A 19,850-nucleotide genomic window follows, 5' to 3' on the forward strand; every position below is an offset into this window, starting at 1 on the left:
AAAGAATTCTTTTTAAAAAAAAATTAATTATTTTTTTGTGTATACCGTCAAATCAGATCTGACTGGAACAGGAGGAAATTGCCCCTCCTTCTCCAGCAGAGCATCTGGTGGATTTGAACCATGTACCTCTGGGATTGCAGTGCAGCTTCTTGCCACTAGGCCACCAGAGCTCCCTTATTCTTTGATTTTTAATCATCATTTTTTCCTCAGTGATTGTACCCAGTAACTTGTGAGTTCTGCCTAGTTGTGGTGGTTAGGGTCAGAGGAAGAAATACTGCATTTGCAGGTGGTGGTAGAGAGGATATGGAGAGTTGGATTGAGAGAGTTGATCTTAGAGAAAGCAAACAAAGAGACATCCAATAAAAGACATTTGAGTTCTTCCTCAGTTTGAGCTATTATGAATGAAGCTACTGTGAACTTTGTGTACAGTTTTTGGGTAAATAGATGTTTTCATTTATCTTGAATAAGTGCCTAGGAATAGAATTGCTGGGTGATATGTATGTGCCTAGTGGGTAAAGAGTAGCTTTGCCAACCTAAAGGTAGACGATTTGAATCCACCTGCTGCTCTAAGTGAGAAAGATGAGCGCTCCCCTCCCAGGGATTTAAGCCTTTAGAAACCTCCTGTAGGATCAGCAATGAGTCCCTTCCTATTTAATGGCAATAAGTGAGAATTTAACGTTTTATGAAACCATCACATTGTTTTGCAGTGTTAGAAAACTACACTGTCTGTAGGTTGTATTAGGGTTCAAATTGGCTTCACATTTTTGTTTGTACTTGGTGCTTCTGGTCTTTACTTATAGGTTAGTTCTGGTGGCCTGCTGGGTAACAAGTGACACTGCCAGTTTTTTCCGCAGGAGAAAGCCTGTGTCCTTCTGTGCAATTTACAGCCTCTGAAAACCCACTGGAGGATCAGTTATGAATTGGTTCCTGGCAGTGAACAACAACAGCATGCGTAATTAGGATGGCTGGTGTCATCACATTGTTGTTTTAATTTGCACTGACTTGATAGCTAGAGGTGTTTAATACTTTTCATGTGCTTATTAGCCATTCACATATCTTCTTTTTTGAAAATTTTTTTTTTTAAGAATGGGTTCCTTGTATGTAACGTATAGTTAGTTGGGCCTTGCTTGTCTTCCAGTAGATAACACAATCTTCCATTCTTAAAATTTTTCCTTTAAAAAAAAATAATTTGTCTTTCAATTGGTATACATGAATACCTATTTAAAGTGATCATTCATTAATTGGATAAATATCTCCCATGTTCCCATTTTCTATTCATGGTACATGTTACTTGTTTCTCATTCTTTTCTGCTTTTTTCGAGTTTTGATTGTATATCTTTGTCCTGCAGAACATTTGTGTTGGCATGTCAACTTTGATAATATATTCAGGCTTCATCAGTGTGGTAACTTGTATCAGAACTTCATTTCTCTTTATGACTGAAAATATTCCATTGTACATGTAACTACATTTGTTGATGAATCATTCATCTGTTGATGAACATTTGGGCTATTTTGACTTTTGGCTCTTGTAAATTGTGCTGCAGTATATAGTATTTGCTTTGAATCTTTGCTTTTACTTCTTTTGGGTATATAGTAGGACTGTAGTAGTAGAATCTCTGCAAAAAAAAAATTCATTATTTTGTGTGTGTGCGTGTACCATCAAATTTGATCTGACTGGTACAGGAGGAGATTGCACCTCCTTCTCCAGCAGAGCAACTGGTGGATTCAAACCACTTACCTCTGGGATTGCAGTGTCAAATGGCTTTTTCATCACAGCTGCATTTGTTTACAATCTCACAGTAAAAGTTTCATATCGATTTCATTTATGTTTTTGATTCGCTTTTTGTGAATAAATTTATATTTCTTCCTTTCCAATTTGCATATGATTTTTTAATTTCCCTCTTTTTACAAAGTCAAAGGAGCTCTGGTGGCTTAGTGTGTTACGTGTTGTCGTGTTGTGCTGTTAACCCAGAGGTCAGTTGTTCAGATCTAACAGTTGCAGCATCAGAAGCCCAGGTGAAAAATTGACTCCAAGGAAGTGGGTTGGTTGGTAGGTTATTATAAAACTCAGGACCTTTGGTAAAACACTACATAGATTATGAGAGGAAGGAACATCCTTATCTCTTCGTTCATTGCTTAAGGAAAAACACTTGTTGTTGGTGAGCTGTAGGTTTTTTAATAGATATCACTAGTTAATTCAGAAACTTCCTTTTAATTTCTGGTTTGCTGATTTTTTTTTTCCAAAAATATGAATGAATGTTAAATTTTTTTTTTCAGGAAATTTGTACATACCACTAAAATTGTTGAATTTGTTCATATTATTTAAAATTGTTAAAATTTTAATTAGTTAAAATCGTTTATATTATTTCCTTTTTATGGTTTTTTTTAAATTTTTTTTTTTTATTATTTTGTGTGTGTACCGTCAAATCGGATCTGACCGGTACTGGAGGAGATTGTCCCTCCTTCTCCAGCAGAGCATCTGGTGGGTTTGAACCATGTTCCTCTGGGATTGCAGTGCAGCTTCTTACCACTACCTTGTTATGTTTTAAATGTTTATGAGGGCCTGTGTTGATTGTTCTACTTTGAATTTCTGGTATTGGTAATTTGTGTTTTCTCTTTTTCTGATGGGTTTGACTCCTCATTTTATTGTCATTAAGTTGGAATCAACTCATAACTGATCTTCTGTGTGATTTCAGAGGTTATAAATCACATAGACCTTTGCCCATCCTTCTCCTACAGAGCTAGTGGATTAGAACCACCAGAGCGGTGTGTGGCTTTCGAGTTAGCAACACTACTCTCTATAATACTAGACCATCAGAGCTTCCTGATTGGTCTAACTAGAAGCTTTCTATAATATTGATCTTGTGATAAGCTAGTATAAAGTTAAATTTATTTACTCGATTATATTGGCACAGTGATTACAGTGTTCACCTGCTAGCCAGAAGACAGTGGTTGGAAACATCTGGTTCTGTGGGATAAAGATGTGACCATCTGCTTCTGTAAGATTTAGAGCCTTGGAAAGCTGGGGACAGGAAACTAGGGTTACTTATGAGTTGGAATCAGCTTAAAGGCAATTAATTTGATGGTCTTGGTTTACTTAACTTTTTTTTCTATTTCATGAGTTTCACTCTTGTACTCTGTTTACTGTAGGTTTATTTTTCTTGTTTTGTGATCTTTCTAAATGTAGTGAGGCTGTGTATTTCCTTCTAAGCATGGTTGAAGCTACATCTCACAAACATAGGTCTGTTTTCGCTTTTATTCAGAATATTTAAATGCCAAGAATTTAGAAGGAAGGAAATAATGATGAGTAACTTAGATGAAATGCACAAATCCCTTAAAAAACAAAAAACTATTTAGATCACCCAAGTTGATATGATTAAAAAATTATTCCCTCCTTATACGTTTTATTTAAAAGTTTATGAGAACAGTACTTTCTTTATGAGAATTTTTAAAATTATGCATTCAGTTTCTTTCATGGGTAGTATGCTGTTCTTATTTTCTATTTGCTAAAGCTCATAAATTCTGATGTTAAGCATTTTAATTTAATTAAAAACATTTAATACTTGTGATTTTCTTTTGACCTCTAGATTATTTAGAAATGTGCTGTTTAATTTTCAAATATTTTTGAATTTTATCAGATAACTTTTCTATTTACTTATACTTTGATAAGAGAATAAGTCTTTTATGTTTCTTGGATGTTTGCATTTTCTTTGAGCTATCAATTCTTGTTTTTTTCTGTTTTTCTATTTGATCAATATCTTTTCAGTTTTCTTAAACTTTGCAATTATCACAGAAGTAGGCCTTTATTATTATTGTTGTTATGTCTATCAAGTCAATTACAACTCAAAATGACCCTACCTTGAACTTAGCCCTATCCTTAGTCAGTCTCACTGTCTCTGACACACCTGAACCCATTGCCACAGCCTCTGTGTCAGTCTTTCTCATCCAGGATTTTCCTCCTCTGTGCTGATCTTCCACTCTTCCAAGCATGATATTCTTCAAAAACTGATCCCTCCTGGCAACATGCTGAAAGTATATAAGATGGATTTTCAAATTCTTTTCTCCAAGGAGCATACTGGTTTCACCCTCTTCAGAACAGACCTGTTTGTTCTCTTGGTAGTCCATGGTGTTGTTCAGTACTCTTCTGTAACACCACAACTCAAAGGAACCAATTCTTCTTCTGTCATCTTTACTCATTGTCCAGCTCTCAGATGCATAGCAAGCAGTTGAGAAGACCATGGCCTGGATCAGGGACACCTTAGTCTCTAGACTGGCATCATTGCTCTTTGGCTCTCTGGAGAAGTCCTTGACAGCAGATTTTCCCAAAGCAACTTGTCTTTTGATTTCCTGACTGCTGGTGTCAAGGGTGTTGATTATTAATCCAAGTGAGATAAAATTGTTAACAACCTCAATCTTTTCGTCATCTATCATGATGCTGCCAGTTGGCCTAATGGTGAGAATCTTTGTTTTCTTGATGTTGAGATGCAATCCATATTGAAGTCCGTAGTCTTTGACCCTCTATAGCAAATGCTTCAAGTCTTTTCAGTTTTGGTGAGCAACAAGGTTGTGTTATCTGCATAATGCAGGTAGTTGATGAATCTTCCTCCAATTCTGTTGTCACATTCTTCTACATAAAGTCCACCTTTTTTTTATAGTGCCAATTTTAAATACACCTTTATTTGAGACATTGCATTTTGCACTTACAATACAGTGATAATAAAGTGCAATATTAATTCCTTTCCCTACACAAATTCCATATTCAAGTATTGAGAATGCCCAGCAATTTAGTCTAGCAGTTTAGACTTTGCAGCTGCAGTGTGCTACAAATTTGGGTCCTTCAAAATTTAACTGTGGGACAGTGAATGCTAAAGTATTCAGATTGGTTTAGTCAACCTCGTCAGAAGAGGCATTACCAGATGGAGGCATTCCACCATCAGGGAATCCTCCAGGCCTGCCTCCACTCTGGTCCAGCTTGGTGATGATGGGGTGCATACCTTCTCTAGCTCCTTTTGTTGATGCTCAAGTTCCTCCTTTTCTGCAGTCTGATTCTTATCAAGCCAGTTGATAATTTCATTGCAAGGATCTTCTGCTTGTCTTTGTCATTGATTTGCCTTGAATCTTTTCAACTATTGCTTTCATGTTAAATGTGTAAGACTCAAGGGAATTCTTAGAAGACATCTTATGCTTCTCATCTTCAGCTTTGTATTTCTCAGCCTCCTGGACCATTCATTCCATGTCTTCTTTATTCAAGCGGCACTTATCATTGGTGATGGTAATCTTGTTTTCCTTCTGAGTGCTCTTGTCAACAGCAGAAACATTAAGAATACCATTGGCATCAGTATCAAAGGTAACTTCAATCTGAGGAACACCATGAGGTGCCAGTGGTATCCCATTGAGTTCAGACTTGCCAAGCAGGTTGTTATCTTTGATCATGGTACGTTCACCTTCATAAACCTGAATGGGAACACCAGGCTGGTTGTCCGAGTAGGATTTGAAGGTCTGCATCTGCTTGGTAGTAATGGTAGTATTCCGCTTGATGAGGACAGTCATGACTCTACCAGCAGTTTCAATACCAAGGGAAAGGGGAGTGACATCCAGGACCAGCAAATCTTGAACATTTTTAGATTTGTCTCCAGAGAGAATGGCCCCCTGGACAGCTGCACCATAAGCAACAGCCTCATCTGGGTTGATGTTCTTGTTCAATTCCTTTCCATTAAAGAAATCCTGACGTAGTTTGTGAATCTTGGGAATTCTGGTAGAACCACCCACCAGGGCGATATCATGGATCTATGATGTTGTCTAGCTTGGCATCCCTCAGGGCTTTCTCCACAGGGTCCAAAGTATCATGGGAAAGATTAGCATTCATTTCTTCAAAGCAGGCTCAGTGGAAGTCTAGGAGTTGATTCCTTCAAATGGAGAATCCATCTCAGTACTGGCCTGGGTGCTAGAAGAAAGTGTGCATTTTGCATGCTTACAAGCAGTGCAGAGGCGACTGACAGCCCTCTTTTTTTCACCAATGTCTTTCTTATGCTTGCACTTGAACGCTGACAGAAGAAGAATTGATGCCTTTGAGTTGTGGTCTTGGAGAAGAGTACTTCATATCCCATGGACTGCCAAGAGAACACCCAGAGTATGTCTTGGAAAAATTTCCAGCCAGTGTACTCCTTAGTGGCAAATATGGGAAAGCTTTGTCTGATATACTTTGGGCATGTTGTTAGGAAGGTCATTCTTTGGAGAAGGACATCATGCCTAAAAAGATGGAGGGGTCAAGGAAGGAGAGGACAGTCAACAAGATGAATTGACAGAGTGACTTGACAGTGAGCTCAAGCATGTCACAGATGATGATGGCACAGGATAGGACAGGGTTCAGATCCATTGCTCATAGGGGAGCTGAGAGCCGTGAGTTGTAATTGAGTTGATGGCACCTAAAAATATATTTGATTGTTCACATGAAGCAGAATTATATAGGCATTGGACTGGAAGAGTAGAGAAACTTAGCTTTCTTAAAACATTTTTTGAAAATTTTATTTTGGTTTTTTTGTTCCTTCCTTCTCCATTAATGTAAACTCAGTATCCCCTAATTTCTTATCCAGTCTTTCAGGTTATTGTTGCCAATTTGAATTTGATCCCATTTAAGCAGTTCTGTTCCCTGCCTGCGGCTTGATTTGAGAATGAAGTGTTTGGGTCTTTTTTTCTCTTTCTCTATTTTAGAGTTGTTCTCAAAAGGATTGGATTAGACGCCTAAGAACTGTTCTTACTTACTTGATTTTCACCTTATATTCCTATACATATCACTACCACCACAAAACAACAGCCCTAACTCTCAATCAAATGCTGCTGTTATAGTTATTGTTCTGTACTGTAGAATTTGAACCAATTCATAGTTGAACCTACAGTGCATTTTCAGAGCTAAAAAATTGCATGAGAGGAGCTTGCCCATTTTCCCCTACAAAGCTGCTGGTAGCTTCAAACTGTGTGTCTTTGGGTTGACACCAGAGCTCACTCTCAGTCTTAAACACAGTTCTAAAAACTGCATAATACTCAAGCCAGATTTACTTTAACTAGTTACATTATTGTTTGTTTGTTTGATTCTAAGATTTCAGGGAAAATTTTTTAGGTTTTAAGGACAATATTTTCAAGGGTTTATTTATTTCACTTGGTTCTTAGAAGATCTGGAGACTATGATAATTTATATTTTCACTGTTTTGATCAGAATTTCTCTATAGAATCTTTGATATAAATGTTTAGTAGCTGTCCATCATCCAATACTAGCTTCATGGCAAAGGAGGCAGTTATATGTAGAGGCACAATTAATGTTGTTACAAAAGACTTTTCTATAAATAAGTCATTGGTGTGGCAAAATTCTGTCATGTGATTTATAGCATTATTTCTATAACCAAGGCCATATTTCCCATGCACTTAGCCTTCTTTTTTATAATCCTCCCTCTTTTATTTGTTCACAAAGCTCAATATTGATACCTAAGTCAGATTAGGGAGTTCCCACCAGTGCTTTCATGTAGATGGTGTCCACCACTTGTCCAAAAGCACAGTTGGAGATATATTTGACTTCACAACCATCTTCGAACTCACTCACTGCTGTTGAGTCAGACTGACTCATAGTTGCTACCCTCCAGAAGGTTTTCACAGGCTGTAAATCACATGGGAGGAGATTACCTGTCTGTCTTCCTCAGAGCACTTGGTGAATTATTATTATTTTTTTTTCTGTTAGAGGATTTTTAAATTTTAATTATTTTTTATTTTTTTTACAGAGGTTTTGGATTTCCATTCATTCATTGCCGCAATTTTCTCCCTGCCCACCCCTCCCCACCAGCTCGCTTCCCCTTCCGAAGAGAGGAAAAAAAAAAATTCCTTCATTAGTATACAACTCCCACCCTTCCCCCGCACCCCCCCCACCCCGAGTACACTTCTCTATGCAACCTTAATTCTGGATTCCTGTGCTAACCATAATACTCAATCATATATCACTTCTAATCTGTTCTTTCCCTCATCTGTTTCAATACAATATACATAATTTATCCTGTTTTTTCTGTCATATCCCCACCCTGATGTCAGACCCATTTTACAACAGTGGCACCGTGCAGTATTTGTCCCTTTGTGACTGAGATATTTCACTCAGCATAATGTCCTCCAGGCTCACCCACTTTGAAAAATATTGCATGAGTTCCTTGTTTTTCAATGCTGTGTAGTATTCCATTGTGTGGATATACCACAGCTTCTCTATCCATTCGTTTGTTGATGGGCCCTTAGGCTGCTTCCTCTCTTTGCTATTGTAAATAAAGCTGCAATAAACATGGGTGTGCATATATCTGCTTGGATGGCAGACATGGTCTCTCCTGGGGTATATTCCCAGTAATGGGATTGCTGAGTCAAATGGTATCTCTATTTGCAATTTTTTGAGAAAGCGCCACACTGCCTTCCAAAATGGTTGCACCATCTTACGTTCCCACCAACAGTGAATAAGAGTTCCAGTTTCTCCACATCCTCGCCAGCATTTGTTGCTTGCTGTTTTGTTATATTTTGCTATTCTTACTGGGGTGAGATGATATCTCATAGTTGTTTTGATTTGCATCTCTCTTAGAGCTAGGGACTTTGAACATTTCTTCATAGCGCTTGGTGAATTCTAACCTCCTGCCTTATGGTTGACAGCACAACTCTGCCCACTAGGCCACCAGAGCTTTCTACAACTGTCTTGTCAGAGGGAAATAGTATCTCATTGTGGTTTTGATTTTCAGCTCTTTTATGACTAGTGATAATGACGGTTGTGTGGGTTTTTTTTCCCCATTTGTGTGGTTGGCTCTTTGAATATCATCTTTGGTTAAATGTTTGTTCAGATCCTTTGCCTGTAATGATTGAGGTATTTCTTTTTTGATATGGATGTCATATATATTTTGATAATTATATTCTTATAGAATATGTGATTTCTTCAAGATGTAGCTTTTAATATTTTTGTGGCATTTTTAAAGAACAAAAGTCTGGTTTTGTAAGTTCTCATTTTTGTTACTATATTAGATAATCTACTGTTAAAAGCTAGACCTGACAGCATTGCTCTTGCAGTTTCTTTTAAACAGTTAATGGTTTAACTTTGTACAGTTTAGTTTGTTCTCTGAAGAAAAGTAAGAATGTCAACTTCAGTGGTGAGGATGGAGTGAGCTTTTGGTACCTTCATTTTCTAATATGGCATGACTCAAAATTAGGAAGAACAGTTGTAAACATTCCATTAATAATTGGAACATGGAATATATGAAGTATGACTCAAGAAAAACTAAAGATTGTAAAAAAATGAAATGGAACACTTGAAAATAGATAATCCTTGGCAGTGGTAAACTGAAACAGACTAGTATTGATCATTTTGTATTGGACAGTCACATGATGTACTCTGTCAGAAATAACAACTTGAAGAGTAATAGTATCACTTTTATTGTCAAAAAAGAATGCTGTAAGACTATTGTGAGAAACACAACTGATTGTGATATAATATCCATACACTAAGAAAATCAGTTAACACAAGTATTATTTAAATTTATGCCCCAATCTAATGTCAAAGATGAAGAAATTTAGCATTTTTACAAATTTCTGCATTCTGAAATTGATCACACATACAAGAAAGCTATGTTGGTAATTACTAGTGATTGGAATGGAAAAATTTTAAAAAAAGTCTGAGATAAATTAAACAAACTATACTCCTTTCTTATGGAGGCTGATGTGCAATGATTGCAAACAGCAGCTTCTTGGGTAGTGTGCATAGCCAGTTGCATGTATGAGTTGCCCTAAGGGACCTTGGAGATAACGCTTCCTGCTTTTTCATGCCTCTGACCTTGCTAATATCTGTTGTCCTAGTTTAGGCTCTATGTAGATATGCTGTGTGCCTTTGGAAAATTCAAGGGTACAGTGGCCAGGACCCACGTTGATTGATCAAGTTATCAGGTCCATCTTCACCAAGCTTCAAAACAAGGCATATGTAATTGAGGCCAAGCTAAAGTTCCCTGGGCATCAAAATTACTGGTATTGATCATTTGGAATTGTACATGGACTGATAGAAAAGAACAGGTATAGAAGTAAACTGGTGTTGGTCATTCTGAATTATATCTGTGCTGAAAATGACACCTCAAAGAGGAATGGTATTGCATTTTGTTGTCACGAAGAACATTTCAAGATCTTTTGTGTTCTCGATAGGCCAAGTTTAAGTTCCCTGGGTACCAGAACATCTACATTTTTAAAGAAGTGGGGCTTTACCAAGTTTAATGCTGTGTTTGAACGCATGTTGGCTGAAAGTCAGCTCATCCCAGATGACTGTGGAGTCACATCTATTTCTAATTGTGATCCCTTGGTCCATGGTGGACCTTGCATTCATAAAGATCATATTACTACCCCACGTGACTTGCTTGCTAATGTATTGAACTTCCTGACTAAAACAAAGGCTGTAAAAAAGGAATGTTAAATGGCTGGAGAATATAATTCTGGTAATCGAAACAATGCTGGAGATCACATAGTAAAATTTTATGAGACCGGTTATTTTTTAATTGAAAGTACCATTTTGACAACTTAAATAGCAAGAATCTCCACCAACCTTGACAGGTGCAGTACACAGGAATTGAATAAATTGAATAGTCTTAAGAAGGCCAGGGGCCAACCACAAAACATACCTCTTCTTATGGAAGTTGAAACTGAAGCTGAAGAAAATGAAAACATGGTCATGAAGGCCAAAGCACAATCATAAACATCCCACTTGAACTTAGAGATTGTATTTTTTAATTATTATTATTTTTTATGTGTGTACCGTCAAATCGGATCTGATTGGTACAAGGAGGCAATTGTTCCTCCTTCTTCAGCAGAGCATCTGGTGGATTTGAACTGCGCACCTCTGGGATTGCAATGCAGCTTCTTGCCACTAGGCCACCAGAGCTCACCTAGAGATTGTCTTAACAACAGTTTTGATACATTTAGTCCTAAAATCCAAATCCAGGCATGTTATGGGATGACCTCAGGGACAGCATATGTGAGGAAAACGTAAAAGATTTAAAAAAAAAATCAGAATAAAACAACTATGAGATATCATCTGATCCCAGTCAGAATAGCAAAATTTAACAGAACAGCAAGCAACAAATGCTGCCGAGGTTGTGGAGAAACTGGAACCCTTATTCACTGTTGGTGGAAGGGTGAAATGGTGCAACCACTGTGGAAGGCGGTATGGTTCTTTCTCAAAAAGTTGCAAATAGAGATACCATTTGACCCAGCAATTCCACTATTGGGAATATACCCCAAAGAGACCATAACTGACATGCAAGCAGATATATGCATACCCATGTTTATTGCAGCAATAGCAAGGAGTTGGAAACAACCTAAGTGCCCATCAACAAATGAATGGATAGAGCAGCTGTGGTATATTCACACACTGCACTGAAAAACAAGGAACTCATGTAATATTATTCAAAATGGGTGACCCTGGAGGACATTATACTGAGTGAAATATCTCAGTCACAAAAGAACAAATACTGCATGCTGCCACTGTTGTAGAATGGGACTGACATCAGGGTTGGGGTATGACTGAGAATAACTGGCTAAATTATGCATACTGCATTGAAACAGATGAGGGAAGAGAACAATTTAAAAGCGATATATGATAGGGTTATCACAAGAGTCCAGAATAAAAGTTGCATAGTGGAGTATGCTTGGGGCTGTAGGGGAGTGATGAAAGAATTTTTCTTTTACTTTTCAAAGAGAGGAGCGAACTCGGGTGGTGGTGGGGAGAAGTGGACAGGGAGAAAAGTGCAACAATAAATGAATGGAAATTAAAAATCTCTGTAAATGTTCATTAAAATTAATAAACTAAAATTTAAAAAATCAGGAAAAAATTAAAATGGATCTCGAGACTTTGAAAACTTGCTGTTGAATGTAGAATAACTGCACTGAACTAAAGAAATAATGAATTAACAGCTCAACAAATTCAATGGGTGACTTGAAAAAAGCATAGTAATATATTAAATAAAGTGCAGTTAGAAAAAGGAAGAACACATTTGGCATTTCTCACAAACTGAAGAACAATTTTAAGCCTAGAGTTGCAATATTGAAGTATACCTTCGGCAAAATGCATATATGAACTTCCTCCTTTCCTACCACGGCCTCTTTGATCATGTTATTCCATAAAATTCTTTTGTGTCTGCCAATTCTTTTTGGTACGGTGACTGTGTACTCCTCCTATCTTCTTATAATGCTTCCTGGATCATTCACCGTTCTGCCCATAGCATCCTTAAATATTGGAACTCGAGACTTAAGTTTGTTCTTCAGTTCCTGCAGTTTAAGAAATGCCAGAGAGTAGAGCCCTTTTGATTTTTCGGACTCCAGCTCTTTACACACTTCATTATAGTACTTGCTTTGTCTTCCCATGTTACCCTTTGAAATCTTCTATTCAGCTTCTTAATGTCTTCATTTCTTTCCTTTTGTTTGACTTCTCGGTGCTCTAGTGCAATATTTAGAGTCTCCTCTGGCATCCATCTTGGTCTTTTCTCCCTCCTCTGTCTTTGAATTCTTCTTGGATAATGTTCTTGATAGCCTTCCCCTGCTCAGCTGGTCTTCATTCATTAGTGTTCTAGGCCTCAAACCTGTTCCTGAGATAGTTTTCAAATTCGTGTGGGATAGAGTGAAGGTAAAATTTAGTTCCTATGGATTTGATTTAAACCTTTAGTTTTAGTTTGAACTTGCATATGAATAGTTGATGGTCTTTTCCACAGTCAGTACTTAGTTTTCACAGCTAATATTGAGCTTTTCCAGTGATTCTTTCCACAGATATAATCCGTCTGATTACTGTGCATACCACAGTCTGTGTTTGTTTCTTAAAAAGATATTTGCAGGCAAGCTCTGGTGGCCTAGTGGCAAGAAGCTTCACTGCAATCCCAGAAGTGCATGGTTCAAATCCACCAGATGCTCTGCTGGAGAAGGAGGGACAATCTCCTCCTGTACCGGTCAGATCCAATTTGACGGTACACACACAAAAAATAATAAAATAATTTTTTTTTAAAAAAAGATATTTACAATGAATAAATAATTGTATAGAATTCTATCATTCTATCTCCAACCTCACTCCTGTCACAAGTACATATTTTCCAACTACTGAGCCTTCTTCCTTGATGCCAGGTTTTTTCGTTTTGGTCATTCATTATTATTAATGCATCTTGATTGCATGTTCAATCAGTTTTCCCCCTTTATTATTTATTATTATTATTAATTTTAATGAAAGTTTACAGACTTTGGATTTCCATTCATTCATTGTTGCACTTTTGTCCCTGCCCACCCCAGCTCTTTTCTTTGAAAAGAAAAATTCTTTCATTGTTGTACAATTCCTCCCCCAAGTCCACCCCACTATTGCAGCCTTTGTTCTAGACTCCTGTTATGACAATAATACCTAATCACATTTCCCTTTTAAACAGTTCTCTGTCTCATCTGTTTCAATGCAGTATGCATAATTTATCCCATCTTTCTCAGTCTCCCCCCAACCCTGATGTCAGTCCTGTTTTACAACAGTGGCACTATGCAATACTTGTTCTTTTGTGACTGAGATATTTCACTCAGAATAATGTCCTCAAGGGTCACTCATTTTGTATAATAATTCATGAGTTCCTTGTTTTTCAATGCAACGTAGTATTCCATTGTGTGAATATACCACAGCTTCTCTATCCATTCATTTGTTGAGGGGCACTTAAGTTGCTTTGAACTCTGCTATTATGAACAAAGCCATGATAAACATGGATGTGCATATACCTGCTTGGGTGGTGGTTATGATTCCTTTGGAGTATATTCCCAGTAGTGAAATTGCTGGGTCAAATAGTATTTTCTATTTGCAACTTTTTTTTTAAATTTTATTCATTTTAATGAACATTTATGGAAATTTTGGATTTTCATTCATTCATTGTTGCACTTTTTTTCTTTACCCTCCTCCCCCCAGTTCATTCCTCTCTTTGAAAAGCAAAAGATAAACTTCTTTGTTGGTATACAACATCCCCTCCCATGTACTCCGCTATGCAACCTTAATTCTGGATTCCTGTGATAATCATGATATGCTATCATATATCACTTTTAAACTGTTCTCTCCCTCATCTGTTTCAATTCAGTATACATAATCTATCCAGCTTTTCTCAGTCTTACCCCAACCCTGTATTTGCAACTTTTTGAGAAAGCACCATACTGCCTTCCATAGAGATTGCACCATTTTATACTCCCACCAACAGTGAATAAGGGTTCCAGTTTCTCCACAACCTCGCCAGCATTTTTTGTTTGCCCAATCAATTTCTGATTGCAATAGTTGGTAGAAATCATCTGTCTCCTCCTTTTGGCTCTGGTTGTTGGTGCATATATTTGAATGATAGTCGTAGTCACTGGACTTTCTTGTATACATACGAATATTATTCTATGACAACATTGTATTTCAAGACCGGAAGTGTTTGCTGCAGAAGGTCAAGGACTGTAGTCTTCAAAATGGATTGAAGCTTAACATCAGGAAGACAAAGATTCTCACCCCTGGGCCAATTGGCAGCACCATGATAGATGGAGAAGAGATTGAGGTTGTTTACAATTTCAGCTTGCTTGGCTGCACAGTCAACACTGTTGGCCCCCAGAAGTCAAGAAATCAAAAGATGAATTGCATTGGGGAAGTCTGTTGTCAGGGACCACTCCAAAGTGCTGAAGAGCAAGGATGTCAGTATAAAGACTAAAGTGTGTCTGATCCAAGCCACAATTACTTGCTATGCACCAAAGAGTTGGACAGTGACTAAGGATGATAGAAGAAGAATTGATGCCTTTGAGTTGTGGTGCTGGAAAAGAGTATTGGACACACCAAGGACTACCAGGAGAACAAATAGGTCTGTTTTGGCTAGGATGAAACCAAGTTTTTCCTTGGAGGCAAGGATTTTGAAGCTCTGTCTTACATTTTGGTAATGTGGTCAGGAGAGACCAGTCCTTGAAGAAGGACATCATGTTTGGAATGGAGGAGGGACAGCACAGGAGAGGAAGACCCAGATGAAATGGATTGACACAATGTCTGGGCCAATGATGATAGGTGTGTTGGGGATAGTGAGACTGGCTTAGGATAGGACAGGGGTCAGAGCTATTCAACATAGATATGGTCTCTGTGAGTCACAGGTGACTCAATGTCACATAACCATAACAACAACATGGGCAAAAAATTGGAAAATGTGGAGCATCAAAATAAGATTGAAGGAATAAAATACATGGTCATTCTGTTAAAAAATAATTGGTCAACTTTCAACCATTCCGGAAGATAGCATATGCTCAAGAACCAATCGTACTGAAGGAAGAAGTTTAAGCTGCACTGAAGGTATTGACAAAACCCACAGTTTTAAAAATACCATATAAGATGATCTAGCAAATGAATGCCATGCTGAAAACCTTCATTCACCAATCCATACCAGGATATTTGGAAGATACCTACATGACCAACTGATTGGAAGAGATCCATATTGATACCAATCCAAAGAAAGCTGATTCATCAGAATGTATAAATTATTTTAAAACCTCATTAATAACCTATATAAGTAAAATCTTGTTGAAGATCATTTAAAAACAGCTGGTGTAATACATTGACAGTAACTGCCAGAATTACATGTAAGAGTCAGAAGAAGATATGGCATATGGATCTTGGCTAAAATCAGAATACCAAGAAGATGTCCACTAGTGCTTTATTGACTATATAAAGACATTCGATGGTAAGGATTATAACAGATAAAGATAACATTGCAAAGAACTAAACATTCCAGAACACTTTATTGTGTTCAGATGGAAATTAGGGTTATATATTTCCATTGTGCTTAGTTTGTACAGTGAACTGAATAAAGGTATGCAGTTTGAATCCAACATCTGCTGTTCAGGGGTAAGATGGGCATCTCTTGTGCAATTTATTGCCTCTGAAAACCCACTGGAGAGTCAGCTATGAATCAGTTTCTTCTTGACAATGCACAACAACATACGTGTGTGTGTGAAAGCTGGACAGTGAATAAGGAAAATTGAAGTATTAATAATGTATTTTAATTAAGGAGTTGGAGAAGTTTATTGACAATGCCTGTCTTAGGTTGGGTTCTCTTAGAGAACCAAGACCACTGTAGTGCCTTAGGGAATAGCACTGCTAACCCAAAGGCCATGCTTCTTCAAACCCACCAACAGTTCTTTGGGACAAAGAAGAGCAGTCTCCTCTTGTTGATTTACAGCTTTGGAAACCCAATTTGGATCAGAATTCACAAGAGAGATGTTTGAGAATATTAAGTCCAAGTTATCAGCTAGCAGTTAGGGTGTCAGACTTGGAGGACTGCTGGCTTCGGAGGCTGATTTAGCCAAAGGTGGTTTTTGGAAGGCTAGGCCATAGCTGATTTTGGAGACTGCAGGGTTTACAGATTCACACATTCAAAGGTCTTTGTAGGAGAGCAGAATTGCAGATAGCTTGCTTTGGATAATAATGAGCCCAAGGTTGACAAGGACAGCTGACCTCTGTTTCAAGTCTAGAAACCACTAGCCATGTGTAGATTGGAGGAGAAGCTCTCTAACTTTCTGCCAGAGAGTCTACATTTATAATATGCATGCCATACCAGTGAGGGAATTCTCTTTAATCAGTTAAGGCTGATTATGTATTTGTAGATCAAGGTCTTATCTTGCTCTATTAACTTCATAGAAGTTAGAATTTATAACCCATCAGATATTGACAGTAGGAGCTCTGGTTGTGTATGTACTCTTTAGAGTATTGTGCTTCTGACAAAAAAGCCTTGCATGTCCATTGATTTGAATCTACTAGTGGCTCTAAGGAGAAAAAGTTGGTCTTGACTCCATCTGTTAAAATGTACAGCTTCAGCAACTGAATCGAGTTAGTTTAGGTAGTTTTTTAGTATTACCATGACCTGGAATTAAAGTCCATTTAAAGCTACAGTAACCCAATTCTGACACAACTCTGGCCTAGATTTTTCAGGAGTGAAGGTTTGGGTCACTCCACCAGGCAAAAATACCACAACAGTGCATATTGTAAATCATCTGGTTCAGGCAGTGCTTCTGCTTTTGACACAGAAGTTTTGGACTTTATCCAGTACAACTGGATGAATCTTACCAGATGATGGTAAGAGGGCTCCTTCAACAAGATTTAAAGACTCAGTGTTCCAACTTCCTGGTTGTCAACACATTTGTCCCCTTCCTCAGTTTGTTTTTATTTTGTTGTTAAACCCAAGTTTTAGGATCCCATTTATTCTCAATAATGCCCTCACTTAAACTCCAGAAATCATTTGAGGTTGGTACTTTAGTTAATGTTATAATTCAGCTACCCTTAAAATATTGGGTTTGATTTTCAGCATTATCATTTCTGTTACTATAAGATGTAAGGCTTTCTTTCAAGGTACAATTGAAAACTTTGAGATAATTTATACAATACTTGAGCAGTGACTTGAAAGCCCTGAATCATAGCTTTCAAAACTTTGTGAGTAGAACTAATCAAACAGCTTCCCCAAACTTCTCACCCTGACAGAACCATAGAAAAATGTCTGTACTTACCCAGAGCTCTTCACTAATGCTTGATCAATTTGTGGTGATATTTTGGTTGTTAAGATAAACCCCCAACTCCCTCATGACTGAAGGCTCTGGTGGCTTAGTGGTAAGGAATTGTGCTGTTCCATGGGGGCAATCTCCTTCCTTGTGATTCACTGCTTCTGAAAACCTTCTGGAGGGTCAGCTATGGATTGGTTCTGACTTGCTAGTACACAGCAGCAATGTAGCCTTCTTATTCTATAGATTGTTGTTAAGTGCCATTGAATCATCTACGTAGATGACTCATAGTGACCCTATGAACGAAAGACTTGAACACTTGTATAACTCTCATCATTTCTCCAAGTTCATAGAGTTTTCGGAGGCAAGCCGTTTTGGAAGCCACTCCTGCTTCCAAGCTTGTTTTAATCGGGGAGCTCCACCAAACACTGTCCACCATAGGTAACCATTATCACTGTTTGACACATTAGTTGTTCAGCAATCACAGCACCTGGGAGTTACCTCTGTATGCTATGCCACTTAGAAGAATGTTTGACCAAAACCAGGCCTGAGGGCCATAGATTAAAATCACCCACCTTTGACTTGGTAGCATAACTTTCTATCCAGCGGGCCCACAGACCTCTCTTGTTGTTGTTGTGGTTGTTAAGTGCCTTTGAGTCAATAGATGACTCGTAGCAACCCTATGAACAAAAGACCTGAACACTTATATAACTGACCATAGAGCCTACAACACTTTAAAACTAGTCAAATGTGAGAAAAAAATTCGGAAAACTTGCCTACAAGTTTATTTCACAATACCCATTCTTTTTTTTTTTTAATTTTATGATTACATTATTTTTTAATTTTATTTTAATAATTTTGGTGAACATTTACAGAGATTTTGGATTTCATTCATTCATTGTTTCAGAACCCATTCTTGGTACCAAATGTCTTTAGCCATGTTCTCTAGAGAAGTAAAACCTATGAAGCTTATCTTTCTGTCTTCCTCCATATTTATCTGTTTTTCTATCTACTTAGGATAGGAAGCTAACTTGCTATCTGTCTAGCTATCTACAGAGGGAGTGATTGATTTCTTTCAAAGAAATGACTCATATGCTTGTAAAGACAAATTCCAGGTCTGTTGTTTATACTGACTCTAATCTGTTCCAGATTCTGATTGAGATTTGACAATGAATATATAGATTATTTTTTGTAGTATTGTTATGATTGTTACATACTCCATTCCAAGAGCACAGACCATTTGTGCATTTTGAGGAAGTTGAAGTGGGGCAGAGACTAGAAATAAAAACCAAAAAAACCCCCCACAAAACTCCAGTGACAAAATGGCTATTACAAAGAATAGTCCAAATAGTATTTAAATAATAAACTACATTAGTTTTGAAAGTTGACTTGCTCTAGTACAAATAATAGACAATTTTATTACTGTTATGGAAGTATCGCTTTCTATCGGTGAAACTATATTTCCAGTTTCATTAAGTTGGAAAGGAGTGTACAATACAGCTATTTCTTTTCTTTTTTTAATTATTAATTTTAATGAAAATTTACAGAGACTTGGGATTTCCATTCATTCATTGTTGTACCTTTCCCCCCCTCCGCCCCCCAGTACACTCTTCTCTTTGAAAAGTAAAAGAAAAGTTCCCCCATTGTTTTACAGTCCCTCCCCCCAGGTCCACTCCACTATGCAGCCTTTGTTCTGGACTCCTCTCATGACAATAATACCTAATCATATATCCCCATTACACAGTTTTCTCCCTCATCTGTTTCAATGCAGTATACATTATTTATCCCATCTTTCTCAGTCTCCCTTCAACTCTGATATCGATCCTGTTTTTACAACAGTGGTACTATGCAGTATTTGTCCCTGGGTGACTGAGATATTCAACTCAGCAAAATGTCCTCCAGGGTCACCCATTTTAAATAATATTGCATGAGCTCCTTGTTTTTCAATGCAGCATAGTATTCTTTTGTGTGAATATACCACAGCTTCTCTATCCATTTGTTTGTTGATGGGCACTCAGGTTGTTTCCAAGTCCTTGCTATTGTGAACAAAGCTGCAGTAAACATGGGTGTGCATATATCTGCTTGGATGTTGGTTATGGTCTCTTTGAGGTATATTCCCAGTCGTGGAATTCCTGGGTCAAATGGTATCTCTATTTGCAACTTTTTGAGAAAGCACCATACAACCTTCCACAGTGGTTGCACCATTTTACATTTCCACCAACAGTGAAGAAGGGTTCCAGTTTCTCCACAACCTCGCCAGCATTTGTTTGCTGTTCTGTTAAATACAGCTTTCTTTCTTTCTT

General features: G+C 37.6%; 2 protein-coding genes and 1 pseudogene across 2 annotated transcripts in view; 1 reads left to right on the forward strand and 2 right to left on the reverse strand.

Annotated features, from left to right (window-relative positions):
- HSDL2 (hydroxysteroid dehydrogenase like 2) overlaps window positions 1-1,771 on the reverse strand; it is a 99,944-nt gene extending 98,173 nt beyond the window's left edge. The window contains exon 1 of the mRNA XM_006900854.1: window positions 1,739-1,771. Within this exon, the coding sequence (XP_006900916.1) occupies window positions 1,739-1,771 (33 nt within the window). The remainder of the gene's footprint in view (window positions 1-1,738) is intronic.
- The window catches only part of PTBP3 (polypyrimidine tract binding protein 3), a 100,764-nt gene that overhangs the window by 7,116 nt on the left and 73,798 nt on the right, over window positions 1-19,850 (forward strand). The gene's annotated exons all lie outside the window — the stretch shown is intronic.
- LOC102845408 lies at window positions 4,885-10,281 on the reverse strand (annotated as a pseudogene).

The sequence above is a fragment of the Elephantulus edwardii genome, unplaced genomic scaffold (genome assembly GCF_000299155.1).
Source record: "Elephantulus edwardii isolate Elephantulus edwardi_28Jun2011 unplaced genomic scaffold, EleEdw1.0 scaffold00297, whole genome shotgun sequence".
Lineage (NCBI taxonomy): Eukaryota > Metazoa > Chordata > Mammalia > Macroscelidea > Macroscelididae > Elephantulus > Elephantulus edwardii.